The sequence below is a fragment of the Physeter macrocephalus genome, chromosome 2, assembly GCF_002837175.3.
Source record: "Physeter macrocephalus isolate SW-GA chromosome 2, ASM283717v5, whole genome shotgun sequence".
NCBI lineage: Eukaryota > Metazoa > Chordata > Mammalia > Artiodactyla > Physeteridae > Physeter > Physeter macrocephalus.
Genome location: NC_041215.1, coordinates 21,286,645 through 21,300,525, shown reverse-complemented (window position 1 = coordinate 21,300,525; position 13,881 = coordinate 21,286,645). Strand labels below are relative to the sequence as shown.

General features: G+C 51.6%; 1 protein-coding gene across 2 annotated transcripts; it reads left to right on the top strand.

Moving 5' to 3' along the window:
• Positions 1 to 1,086: 1,086 nt before the first annotated feature.
• CREB3L3 (cAMP responsive element binding protein 3 like 3) lies at positions 1,087 to 13,308 on the top strand. Of its 2 annotated transcripts, XM_028500238.1 has the most exons (10): positions 1,087 to 1,224; positions 1,725 to 1,853; positions 2,306 to 2,603; positions 3,470 to 3,582; positions 6,018 to 6,152; positions 6,712 to 6,818; positions 9,655 to 9,723; positions 11,947 to 12,031; positions 12,237 to 12,333; positions 12,541 to 13,308. In XM_028500238.1, the coding sequence occupies exons 1-10, from the start codon at positions 1,198 to 1,200 to the stop codon at positions 12,852 to 12,854; spliced, it is 1,374 nt and encodes a 457-aa protein (XP_028356039.1). In that variant the 5' UTR covers positions 1,087 to 1,197; the 3' UTR covers positions 12,855 to 13,308. The 2 variants fall into 2 exon arrangements, with proteins under 2 accessions (XP_028356039.1, XP_054937300.1); XM_055081325.1 differs by lacking the exon at positions 1,087 to 1,224 and having other exon boundaries at positions 1,665 to 1,853.
• Positions 13,309 to 13,881: the final 573 nt, after the last annotated feature.

Sequence of the window (13,881 nt, the reverse complement as noted above, 5' to 3'; positions counted from 1 at the left end):
TGGAGTCTTAACCGCTGGACCACCAGCAAAGTCCCTAAATGTCACCTTCTAAAAAGAAGCCTTTGCCAGCCCTCTGTTGCCCTTTACATGATGACATTTAGTTTCTTGGCAGCATTTGCCCATTTGTCAGTTTTCTGGTGTGTTTATGCATTTATGGTCTAGCTCATCCACTGCCTTATCCCCAGGGCCTTAAATAGTGCTTGGCACACAGGAGGTGCCCAATGAGTAAGAGTTGACTGAGCACCTCCTGTGTGCCGGGCACTTCCTAGACACTGGGGACCCAGCTGAGAACAAAAGAGCCTCTATCTTAGCCTCGAAGTCACTCACATGAAGAGGCAGGGGAGGAATGAGGGAAGAATACAGGCAAGTAAACAAGAAAATTTCAAATAGTGAGGATTTCAGTGAAACCAGTGGTGTGATAAAGAGGTACAGGGTGAGGGCTCCTCTCTGGTGAGGGGTCAGAGATAGAAAACAGATAGAAAACATTCCCGAATGTGTGAACGCAGTGATAGATTCGGGGTGGAGGGCATAGGAGTTCCAGGCAGAGGGAACAGCTAGTGCAAAGGCCCTGAGGAGGGAATAAGTTTGGCTCAATGAATATTTGTTGAGAATAAATGAATGATAGAAGATTCTAGAAGGAATCGATTGTTCTGGTTTGGCCGTGGAGAGCTTGCTTGCGGGCAGGGGGTTGGGGGTTGCCAGCTCCAATAAGGGAAGGGGGCTCCTGGCAGAGGGAAGGGCTCTAGCGGAGGCCTGGGCAGTTCTTCTTGGTTCTGTTCTGAGAATGGACAGGACCCAGCCAGGGGCCCTGGGCTCTCCTGGAGCCGACATCCAGGGACTATGACGAGAAACAGTACCTGAAAGTAGGGGAGAGGTCATGCGAGAGCCGCGGCTCCCCAGACTTTGGCCTTTGCCCACTGCCGGCTGGAAAAGCACGAAACATCTGAGATAACGGTCTTCCCGCCCCTCCCCCTAGCCTGCCCCCGTGTCACTGGCCCTTAACCCTGTCTGTCTTGCCTGTTCCCCAATCAGCATCTGGGGGTGGGCTAGGAGCTCCCCAGGACTATTTCAGCATCTTTTAGGGGTGGTGACAGAGCCACAGAGAAGAGTCGGCTGAGCCTGGGAGCCCTGGTGGTGGGGTGAGCCCCCAGCTTGCAGCAGACGCAGAAGTGGCTGGAGAAAGAGCTGGCCAGGCTCATGAATGGGGATTTAGCAGTTGGAAAGGTGAGCCCTGCACGGGTCTCCAGGTGAGGGAGGGTTTATGCCAGGAACCTTCCCCAAGCTCCCAGGGTTGGCAGGAACCCCACATCCCATTTTACAGATGAGAAGACTGAGGCCCAGAGGGAGAATGCAACGACCAAAATGGTGTCTCCATTCCGGGGCTGCTCCTGGTCTTTTTTCCTTGTTCCCCCGCCTTCCAGAAGGGGGGAATCTGGGCAGCATGGGAGTGCAAGAGAGGGCTAGCTCCATTGGCTGATCATCCCTACGGGGGCATCTGTCTACCACTTTTTAAAGAAATTGGCTGTCAGGTCCCGGGAGTCTCTGGGTTGGCCCCCAAACACAGATTTGGAGACAGAAGTACAGCAAGCAGGAGCAGCAGGCCCGACCTTGGGGCTGGAGCCGGGATAGAACTGGAGCAGGATGGACCTCAGGGTGGTGTGCAGATGGGTGGTGGGGAGGAGAAGGGCTGCGTGACCCTCACAAATGTCCCCTCCTTGCCCCAGATGGCTTCCTCCACCAGTCTCACATGCCCTATCGACAGCCTGGAACTCTTGGATCTCCTGTTTGACCGGCAGGACGGCATCCTGAGACACGTAGAGCTGGGCGAGGACTGGGGCCACGTTGAGGACCAGGTGATAACCCACTGCATTTACCCCAGGGCCAGAGCCAGGACCCCACTCAGCTCTGTGCATTTATTGCTCATGTGTGAGATTTTAGCAAAGCACGTTATTGTATGGAACCTCTCAGCGACCCTAAGGGGCGGGTGACATCTCCTTCTTCTTATAGGTGGGGAAAGCGAGGCCCAGAGAGGGGTGGTAACTTGTCCTGGGTCACACACACAGCAGTTTGCAGTTGGATGCAGACTTAAACTTGGGGCCTGTGCCTCAGCACGGTTGGATGTTGTTCCCGTGCTACGTGACTGTGTTCAGGCTCCAACAACACTGGGGGCAAGGAGCGTTAGCTCTTTCCATCTTACAGAAAGGACACGTGAGGCCCAGAGAGGGTCAGTGGCTTGCCCAGAGACACACAGCTATCCAAACCAAAACATAGGCCTAATTCCCACCGTCCCTCTCCGTCCCAACAGGTCCTGCCAGGCCCGAACTCTGATGATTTCCTCAACTCCATCCTGGGTTCTGGAGAATCAGTGCCCAGCTCCCCGACCTGGTCTCCTGCGGCCAGTGACAGTGGCATCTCAGAAGATCTGCCCTCCGACCCCCAGGACACCCCTCCACACAGTGGGGTAGCTGCCACCCCGGCCAGCTGCCATAGCGCAGAGTCTGGCAAGGGGCCCTGCCCCTCCTACCATCCTGGCCCTGCCTGCCCCACCAGGAGCCTTGGGCCAGTGGCCCAAGGGCTTGAGGCTTCCGTGGCCATAGACCTGGGTGAGTCCTGTGTCTTTGCCAACTACCCTCAGCTTCTCCCAGGCACTGTACCCGCAAACCCACCGTTTGAGATGGATATTGGGATGCTGTCATGGGCCCGTTTTCCAGGTGGTTAAGAAATGAGTCAGAGCCGCAAAGGTGGGATGCGCCCCTGGCAGGCTGGTTCCTGCCCCAAGCGTCATGCTGGCAACCTCATTTTTGGACCTTCCGTGCCTGGATCATAGTAGACACTCAGTGAAAGTGTGTGAGGTCATGGGATCCCAGGCCTTGGGGTGTTCCCCCTGGACCTGGAGAAAGGCCTGATGCAGAAGCCACCGCCAGCAGGGTGTCCTTTGTCTCTTGAACATTGCGTTGGTATGGGAACGTTTATTAGTCCCTTTGGAGACTTGACAAAACTAAGGCTCAGAGAGGTTTAGTCCCTTACCCAAGGTCACACAGCTCCACCTAGTCAGGATTAGAGCAAAGGGCTATTTGACTCTGAAGTCTGTGCTCTCCAGAGCAACTCATCTACAGTGTGCCAGGTACCTGGTGGGAGGGAACCACAGGTGAATCAGACCTGGTCCTTTCCCCGAGGGAGAGAGAAGGCCAGGCCAGCTGCAGATCTAGCCTATAATCCTGGGCAATAACAGCTGCTCCCTCTTGGGTTGACAGTGGGTCCCTGACAATGTCCTGATGAATCTGGGTTCCCATCTTATGGTGGAGGGGAGACTGAGGCACCAGGCCTTGGGGCCCCAAGCTGTGCTACAAATCCCTAGCACATTGGGGTCAATGCTGGGAGCTTTGCTGGAGGAGGGAAGTAGAAGCTGGGAGCTCAGGGGCCCCCCGCCTGACTCCCTCCCTGTCTCTGTCCCCATCTGCCCTGTCAGAAATGTGGAGCCCAGGCCTGTACGCCGAGGAGCAGGCTGAGCTGGCCAGCTCACCCCCACACTGCAACCTCACAGTGAAAGACCTCCTCCTCTCTGGCAGTGGCGGGGACCTGGTGAGCAGTCCCGACCTGCCCCTTGGAGCATCAGAGGTGGGAGGGCGCTGGGGTTCATGGGGCCCCAATACCCCCATTTTGGAGACTGGAAGACAGTCACAGACAGGGGCTGATAGTTGTCCAAGGTAAGTCCAAGTCACTTACTCTGACTTCCACCCAGAGTAAGTCAGTGGGTCCCAGTCCTGAGTTCTGTGTCTCCTGGGCTGGGATACTTTCTACTATAGTAGTAGCATTTTAAAAAAAGGCTAAAACTTACCAAGCATCTACTATAGGCCAGGCACTCTTCTAAATGCTCTTAATGTATCATCTTTTAATTCACAGCAACCCTGAAAACTGGAGCTCTTATCTTAATTCTACGTTGGAGGAAATGGGCACAGAGAGGTCCAGTAATTTGACCTAAGTCACAGAGCTGCTGCAGGCTCAATCCCTGGGCTGGCCCATTGGGCCTGTTGTGCCCATTGCACGCTGACCGAGGGCTGTCTATCTTGCCCTAGGGTTCTACTACAGGTAAACCAGACCTGAGAACCCAATTAGTACCTCCATTTCACAGATGAGAAAGCCAATGCCCAGAGAAGTTAAGCCACAAACCCGAAGTCACACAGCAAGCAAGTGGCCGAGTCAGGATTTGAACTCTAGTTTGCCTGATACCCAAAGTTGTCCTGACAATCTCTAAGAAAGAGCAGAACACCCCTCTTGACTTGAGAGATGCGCGGTGAGCGCCAGCTGTGTGCTCAGCCTCTGGGGACCTCATGGTCAAAAGGGGACAACTGACTGCTCATGGAAATATACCCATAAGGGAGAGAGGCTGGAGGGTCATTGCATGTCCAGGAAGGCTTCTGGAGGAGGCAGAACTTCAGCAGGTCTTGAAAGATAGGAAAGGTGAATGACTGCTCTGGAAATACTAACTGCCTTTTGTAAATGTGTCAAGTTTAATACTGTTGTTCTGTGTGTGAACAATGTTGGGAAGTGGAAGACCTTATCCCCATTTCGCAGATGACCATGCTGAGGCTTGGATCCTGGAGAGAAAATGGTTGGGCTGATCCATGGCCTGGAATTCTAGGGAGTGGAGTTTGATCCAACGAATGTCAGGCTGCCCCAATCTCCACCTTTATTCCTGAGCCTCCCATTCCATGGTGTGACATTCCTAAGACTTGGCTCTCTGATGACACGATTCTTTCATTTTCAGTGTTTCTATTTCATAATTTAAATTTAATTAAAAAAATTTTGAATAGGCAAATGCATTCACATAGTCCAAGTTCCAAAGGTACAAACAAGTAGACAGGGAGAAACATCCCTCACCCCCATTTCCTGGAGGCTCACTTAACCTGTGCCCTGTGTTGGATTTTCCCTTTGCTGTTGCAGACTGCACTGCAAGGAATGTTCAGAGCCCAGAAAAGTGCCTGGCATGTCGTAGGTGCTAAATACATAGCTGTCTAATGACTACTTGTGAAACAAATGAAAAACTTGTATCTAAAGAGCAATTCCTGGAAGTGGAATTGCTGGGTCAGAGGGCTGTGTGCTGATTCTTTGGAGCCCTAGTGCCAGTGGGGACTCTACAGCAGATGGATCGATTGTTTCTCAGACCTGATGTCTCTTTCATTTCCCAGAGGCAGTCACTCTCCCTGCCCTCAAAGCAATTCTGTCTTGAAAGATAGGAAAGGTGAATGACTGCTCTGGAAATACTAACTGCCTTTTGTAAATGTGTCAAGTTTAATACTGTTGTTCTGTGTGTGAACAATGTTGGGAAGTGGAAGACCTTATCCCCATTTCGCAGATGACCATGCTGAGGCTTGGATCCTGGAGAGAAAATGGTTGGGCTGATCCATGGCCTGGAATTCTAGGGAGTGGAGTTTGATCCAACGAATGTCAGGCTGCCCCAATCTCCACCTTTATTCCTGAGCCTCCCATTCCATGGTGTGACATTCCTAAGACTTGGCTCTCTGATGACACGATTCTTTCATTTTCAGTGTTTCTATTTCATAATTTAAATTTAATTAAAAAAATTTTGAATAGGCAAATGCATTCACATAGTCCAAGTTCCAAAGGTACAAACAAGTAGACAGGGAGAAACATCCCTCACCCCCATTTCCTGGAGGCTCACTTAACCTGTGCCCTGTGTTGGATTTTCCCTTTGCTGTTGCAGACTGCACTGCAAGGAATGTTCAGAGCCCAGAAAAGTGCCTGGCATGTCGTAGGTGCTAAATACATAGCTGTCTAATGACTACTTGTGAAACAAATGAAAAACTTGTATCTAAAGAGCAATTCCTGGAAGTGGAATTGCTGGGTCAGAGGGCTGTGTGCTGATTCTTTGGAGCCCTAGTGCCAGTGGGGACTCTACAGCAGATGGATCGATTGTTTCTCAGACCTGATGTCTCTTTCATTTCCCAGAGGCAGTCACTCTCCCTGCCCTCAAAGCAATTCTGGTTTCCCCACAGCAACATCACCTGGCAGCCCCCAACCTGTTGCGCCTTGGGACCGGGCACGGCCAGGAGCTGGTGCTGACAGAGGACGAGAAGAAGCTGTTGGCCAAAGAAGGCATCACCCTGCCCACCCAGCTGCCCCTCACCAAGGTGAGTCAGTGGGATCCCCGGCTCTGGAGCTCGCCCCCTTTCCTGCAGCTACTTGCCCATGAATCTCACCTTTGGGTCTCCCACACTAGAATGTTAGGACGTGTCTGTCACCAGAGCCAGAAAAATCATCCTCAAAGCCAACGCAGTGGGGGCTTTCTAGCTGGCCGCAGTCTCCACCCAGCCTATTCACTCAATATCAGTATCTGAGTTTGCTTTTCCAATTGGAAGACCTCTCTTAGTCTTGATAACTGGCCCCGGGAAAGGCGCTGTTCCCACAGATGGCCAGAAGATGGCGGGATTGCACCAGTGCACAAAATCCAGTTGCCAATACGGGACTGGGTTTGGGAGCTGGGAAGACCTTCAGGACCCAGGACCCCCCTAGAGATTCTGCAAGAATTTCGGGGTAGAAAATCTGGTCTTCAGGTCATCATGGGTCTGCCCTCAAGTCCCCGAGCCTGGGATGGCTCCCTTGGGAGGATAATGGGGTGAAGTTGTGGGGTCTGGACAAGAGAGCGGACCCTCCAGACTGCCTCAGTCTGCTCCCCATATCACTCTGCAGTATGAGGAGCGAGTGCTGAAAAAAATCCGCCGGAAAATTCGGAACAAACAGTCAGCCCAAGAAAGCCGGAAAAAGAAGAAGGAATATATTGATGGCCTGGAAACTCGGTAAGGCTGGGGTCCCGGGACACCACACTTAAGGGGGAAACTGAGGCCTGAGAGAGGGATGCAATGGAGCTAAGGTCACAGTTTTCAGGATCTGACAAAATTAGAGTTGTTTCCTTCTCTCGGAGAGACAATTTTTCATGTGAATTGCAAGGATGGAAAAATGCCTAGTAAGGTGGTACAGGGCTCAGGTTCGAGGCCCCTTAATCCCCTAGAAGATGTTATGCCAAGAAGGGAGAAGGTATCATCCGTCTTGTCCTGGCTCTTTGCCTGAAGATAGGACATTTACTTCCCTTGCTGAGCATCACTGATCCTCAGAGCTGTCATGGCTTCCTTCGGTGGGGGAGAAGAAAGGCAGAATTTCCTCAACTTAAGAACTGTGCACCCAGGACTTTCCTGTTGGCGCAGTGGTTAAGAATCCACCTGCCAGTGCAGGAGACACAGGTTCAAGCCCTGGTCTGGGAAGATCCCACATGCCACGGAGCAACTAAGCCCGTGCACCACAACTACTGAGCCTGCGCTCTAGAGCTCGTGACCCCCAGCTACGGAGCCCACGTGCCACAACTACTGAAGCCCGCGCGCCTAGAGCCCGTGCTCCGCAACAAAAGAAGCCACCACAATGAGAAACCTGTGCACCGCAACGAAGAGTAGCCCCCACCTGACACAACTCGAGAAAGCCCATGCACAGCAACAAAGACACAGTGCAACCAAATATAAATAAATAAATAAATAAATCTTTTTAAAAAAAGAACTGTGCACCCCAGGACTTCCCTGGTAGTCCAGTGGTTAAGACTCCACGTTCCCAATGCAGGGGGCCCAGGTTCGAACCCTGGTCAGGGAACTAGATCCCACATGCCACAACTAAGATCCACGTGCCACAACTTAAGACCTGGAGCAGCCAAATAAATAAATAAATAAAATTTTTTTTAAAAAAAGGAAAAGAACTGTGCACCCCAATCTCATCCAATCGCCTCTCTCAACTCATTTAGGCTACTGAGGGACAGGCTCTTCTTTATTCTTTAATAGAAACATAAAAACTTAGCTTGCTCACTTTTTAAACCAAAAGTGATTTAATTAAATGTTACAGATTTGGGTTTTCTATTTCTTTTCTAGTCAATTCTGAGATGTCATATTCTTCTGGAAAGTTGTCCATTTCAAATTTACTGACATAAATTTGTTCATAGTTCTCTCCTATTATTTTTTTAAGTTCTGAATAATTTATAGTTGTGCCCGTTTTAATTAACTCATGTTGTGTATTTGTGCCTTCTCTTGTTTTTTATCTTTGTCAATCTTGCCAGAAGTTTGTCTGTTTTATTATTCTTTCTAAAGAATGAATTTCTGGCTTTTCCTCCCACCCAGTTGTCTTTTTGTATTCTAGTTCCTTTATTTCTCTTAGCTTTATTGTGTCTTTAGTTGTGTTTTGTTTTGCTTTTGGTGGGGAAGATCTATTCTGTTGTTCTTTTGCTAATTGTTAAATGTGTATGTTCAGCTGGTTGAGCTGTAATAAAGTTATACATTCAGGGGGACTTCCCTGGCAGTCCAGTGGTTAAGACTGCATGCTTCCACTGCAGCAGGGCACAGGTTTGATCCCTGATCAGAGAACTAAGATCCCGCATGCTGAGGGGCCAAAAAAACAGAAAAAGAAAAAAGGTTATACATTTTCCTCTCAGCATTGCTTTAGCTGCATCTCACACATTTTGGTTTGTACCATTGTCATTACCATTTGGTCCCTAGGTCTTTCTTAATTTACACAGTGGATTCTTCTTTATCCCATGAGTTATTTAGAAGGAGGGCCTTTTAGTGGGAGAATTTATTCTCTTCCCTGGTTGTGATATGAGGACTAGCATATCCTCATGCCATGATTTGAGTGTTTTGGGTTTTTTTAAGAATTTTTTTTTTTTTTTTTTTTTTTGCGGTGCGCGGGTCTCTCACTGCCCAGCCGCTCCGCGGCATGTGGGATCTTCCCAGACCGGGGCATGAACCCGTGTCCCCTGCATCGGCAGGCAGACTCTCAACCACTGCGCCATCAGGGAAGCCCTGATGTGGACCATCTTTAAAGTTTTTATTGAATTTATTACAATATTGCTTCTGTTTTATGTTTTGGTTGGTTTTTTTTTTTTTCTTTTCTGCAAGGCATGTGGGATCCTAGCTCCCAACCAGGGATTGAACCCACATCCCCTGCACTGGAAGGTGAAGTCTTAACCACTGGACCACCAGGGAAGTCCCATGATTTGAGTGTTTTAATTCTACATCTGAGTGGTCTGGGCCAAGACAGCATTAACAGATGGATGCAGATGGGAAAGGTGGGGTTCCCGGACTGGACCCCAAAACCCCAGATGGAATGATCACATTGTCTTTTTCCTCAAATGTACTCTGCTAAGCCCCTAATCAACTCTACTTCATGTCAGTCCCCAACTGCTCTGTGAAGTAGGTTACTGTATCTCCACGTTACAGATGAGGGGACTGAGGCCAGACAGCAGAGTGCCTCAAGGTCACAGGGAGGGTGAAGATTGTAACTTGGGTCTCTTTGGACTCAGTTGCCATGCTACTGCATCTTCTCAAAGCATCACGGCCTGAGTTTGGTGGTCCACTTCCAATCCTGGGGGCTCAGACTAGAATAAAGCCCCCACACCAATGCAAAGATGGTACCTAGGAGCCAGGCAGAACTGGGTTCAAATTCTGGCCTTGTTACAGACTTGCCAGGGTGACTTTGGATGAATGACTTCCCCTCTCTGGGCTTCGGTTCCCTGCCTGTACAGTGGGGCCTCACAAAGAGATGTTAGTTTGACCTGTTGGTGACAGGCATATTCTGAATGTCACTGTGATGTTGCCCCTGCAGGATGTCAGCCTGCACTGCCCAGAACCAGGAACTTCAGAGGAAGGTCTTGCATCTTGAGAAGCAGAACCTGTGAGTATTGGTCAAACTGGGGCAGAGAACAGGGGGAGCTGACCCCAGAGTCCCTTGCAGGAGAGGTGGACATGGGGGGACAGGCTGTGTGATGGCAGGACAGAGCAGGGGGTAAGCGCTCCACCTAGAAAGGGGGAAGGCTGCAGAGAGAAGGGGTTTTGGACTTGGGCCCTTGAAGGTTGTATAAGAGTTCACTAAAGGGAAGATGCTGCCGGTAGAGGAAATGGCATATGAATGGCTAAAGGCTAGGAGTATGGTGTGCTGGATAACTGCAGGTGATTCCATCTGTGGGTGCATTTACTTAGTCAATTTTTGGGGGGTGTCATGGATGATGCCATTACAGGTGTTTGTGAAATAGCTTGTGTTAACACTTTAGTTGTGATGGGAGGAGGTGGTATTTCCTCCCCCCGTCGTGGTCAACCTCCCGATTCACATTTTGAACTGTTGGATGTCTGCTCTGGTGGCAGAGAGGACTTTGTTGCATTCATTCAGCTTTGGGGAAGAAATGTATGCCTCTGTCAAGTTGTTGGGTGTTTTTTAAACCTTAAATCTTTTATCCCCCTGCATATATACATTCATTTTGTCACAAGGTCGGTGTTGCCTCCATAATTGAGTTAATACAGGCTAAATTTCCATCTTCTGTGATGTCCTGTTTGAAGTTTAAACAGCTTGATCTATTTTTTAAAAACCTATCTGCCTATTCTTCATGTTGTGTGGACAGTGCTTGGTGCCTTATTCTTTCATAGAATCGTCTGTTTGAAAATAGTGAGGGATTGATTCTTTTTTTTTTTTCCTAATAAATTTAGTTATTTATTTATTTTTGGCTGAGCTGGGTCTTCGTTGCTGCGCGTGAGCTTTCTGTAGTTGCGGTGAGCCGAGGCTACTCTTCGTTGCGGTGTGCAGGCTTCTCATTGCAGTGGCTTCTCTTGTTGTGGAGCATGGGCTCTAGGCGCACGGGCTTCAGTAGTTGTGGCACGTGGGCTCAGTAATTGTGGCTTGTGGGCTCTAGAGCGCAGGCTCAGTAGTTGTGGTGCATGGGCTTAGTTGCTCCACGGCATGTGGGATCTTCCCGGATCAGGGCTCGAACTCGTGTCCCCTGCATTGGTAGGCGGATTCTTAACCACTGAGCCACCAGGGAATCGATTGATTCTTATGGTGGTATTTAGAAGGGAATTTTAGTTCTTTTCTTCCTGTGCTATAATGTAGCTATGTTTAAACTTTCCAACCAGGTGTTATATTTTCTACTAACCTGTTTTTAACCTGAGGAAAATTCTTGAGCCATTGTTTCCAAATAGCTTCCACTGAGTATTTGCTACATTGGCATACTTCTAGATCAAACTGTATGGCCCTACTTACTCAATTTTTATTTAGCATCTACTCTGTGCCAGGCATAGTTCTGGACACTGGGACCCAAACAGTGAACAAAACAGACCTGGCCCCTCCACTTAAAGACTCACAGTCTACTGAGAAACAGACTCAAGACAAACAAAAATATATGAAAGATCATTCGAATAGTGATAGCCACTGGGAAGAAAAATAAACTAGGGGGAAGGGGCTAGAGAGTGAGGGGGGTGCCATTTTAGGCAGGGAGGTCAGATAACATGACATTTGAGATGAGACCCAACAGATAAGAAAGAAGCAGCTACAAAAAGACCTGTGGGGGGTGGGGCGGGGGAACAGGGTCCTTGGTACAGCGAGAACAGCCTGTGCAAAGGCCCTGGGGCAGGAATGCTTGTGTGTAGGAGGAACAGTGAGGGGCTGTGTGTCTGGAGCAGAGTGAGCAAGGGGGAGAGAGGGAGGAGGGGAGGGCAGGGAGGGGACGGGACTGGCTGTGCCAGGCCTTGTGGGCCTCGGGGAGGACTTGGGCTTTTACCTCCGAGGGAGATGGGAGGTCTGGGAGGGTTGGGAGAAGTTGAGTCACATTTGGAAAAGTGGGGAGCATGAACTCTAGAGGAGGCAGGAGAAGCTTGGGGGGACCAGAGGCTGGGGCCGGTGTCCAGGCGAGCAATAATGGCAACCTGCATGGAGAAGGTGGGGTGGCAGAGAAGTGGGTGAGATGTTCAATGGAGATTTATTGAGGGAGCTTCTGGGACTTTTAAGAGCAGTGGGGCCTTGAGGGATGGACAGGATTCAGACTTCAGCCAGGCTGGGGGACCCCAGGAATCACAGAGAGGCAGGTCAAGGCTATGTAGGGATCAACCAAGTCTTCACGTTTCCACTAAGGTCCCTCTTGGAGCAGCTGAAGAAACTCCAGGCCATCGTGGTCCAGTCCACCAGCAAGTCGGCTCAGACGGGCACCTGCATAGCGGTGAGTCCTGACCCCCAGCTCCAAGGGGCTTGTCAGCCTTGGCAGAGGGTCCTGTGGGGGAGGTGAGTGTTAGTAGCAGCATAGACGTCCCTGAGCCCCAGCTCAGGCATGCTCCAGTCTTCTGGGCCTCAGTTTCCCTGCCTATGAGACCAGTGTGCTCAGGGGAGGGGAAGGGACGGGGTGACCCTGCCCCCATCTCCACCAGGTCCTGCTCTTCTCCTTTGCCCTCATCATCCTCCCCTCCATCAGCCCTTTCGCCTCCAACAAAGCCGAGAGCCCCGGAGACTTCGTGCCTGTACGAGGTAGGTGGACCAGGGGGTTGCTTCTCCCTCAAAACCCCTCTGGGCTGCCCTGTGGGCGCACTCCCCTTGGATCCCCAGCCCCCATACTGGGCCACTGGGGGAGGGGGAGGAGGCCCCCTTGCAACTGCTTCCTGAGGCTGGGGGCTAAAATGAAGAAGGGACCCAGCGCCCCAGGCCATCCCTCACGACCCCCCAACCCTTGCTCAGTTTTCTCCAGAACTTTGCACAACGATGCAGCATCCCGTGTGGCTCCCAACATCGTGCCAGGCTCCGAAACCCCAGGACATGGGCCCAGGGCTGGCACACTTCAGGAAGGGTCTCCAAGCAGCCCTCAGGGGGAATGGGGATCCCGGGACCCGCCGGCTCCAGACAACTCGACGGAGGATCTGGACAACGGGACCCTGGTGCAGGGCAACCCCATGAAGGAGCTGGACCGGGCCACCCTCCTAGACTGTGCCCGGCCCGAACAAGCACTCGGCGCGGGGCGCGTGGGGCTGGAGGTAGCAGGGGGGGAGCTGTGAGCACCACGGGTATGTGCCCCCAGGCCCCTCTAGTCAGGGGTGCTTCAGTGGGTGCTGCAGTGGACAGATACAGGCACAGGGATCCGAGGTGAGGGAGAGACCCCGGCGATGGTGTCAGGATGGAGACGCACAGACTCACAGCTACAGACCCAGGGACCCAGGCCCATGCAGAAACTGATGCTCAGACACAGACCATAAGGCCACAAAGCCTGAGAAATACACATACAGACCCAAGTGCAGAAGGAAACAGGAAGACACACACAGACTGATCCACCGACCCAGAGAGATAGGCATACACCAGGCCTCGGTAACTCCCCGCTCGGCCACTCCTTCCTGCCCCCTGGAACACAGGGAGGAGGAAGCGGCCAAGTCTGCTGGGACCCTGGCCCTGGAGCACGGGCTGAGCTCTGAACTTCGGGGCCGCCATGGCTCACAGCCATTCCCTTTTTCTAAGACTGCTACTACGGTCCTCAATAAAAAGTATTTTGAGAGAACACGGCTGGCATGGAGGTGGAGTGGGGTGGGGGCTGAATTAGAGTCTGGGCCTCCCCAACCCACAGAAGGAGGGACTGGGCCAACCTAGGATAGAGGAGTGAGGCAGGGGGTCCCTTGACCCCCAGGCTGGAGTGGTGACCAGAGAGGTGCCGGGGCGTCTTCAGCACCTTGGAGAGCGGCGGCGGGCGGAGAGCAGGGCGCACAAGGAGTGCGAGGTAGCTCTGGCCCGCCCCCCCACCCACCCCACGACCCTTCCAGGATATTCGCGTAAGGGCTGCGGCAGTTGCCTTCCTGGGGGGCCTGGTTGCCCACCCTGCTCGTTTTATAGATGAGGACACTGAGGCGTCGGGAATGAAGGGACCTGCCCAAGGTCACAGCTGGGAAGACTGACCCCAGCTGCACCTGCGCTCTTCCTTTAACGCGTCACCCTGGCCCTGCCCGCTTTGCACAGGTGCCCGGGGGTTGCAACTGTGATCAAAAAACGCGACCTCTCTCCTCAAGGGGCTCACTGCCTAGTTGCAGAGGGCACATA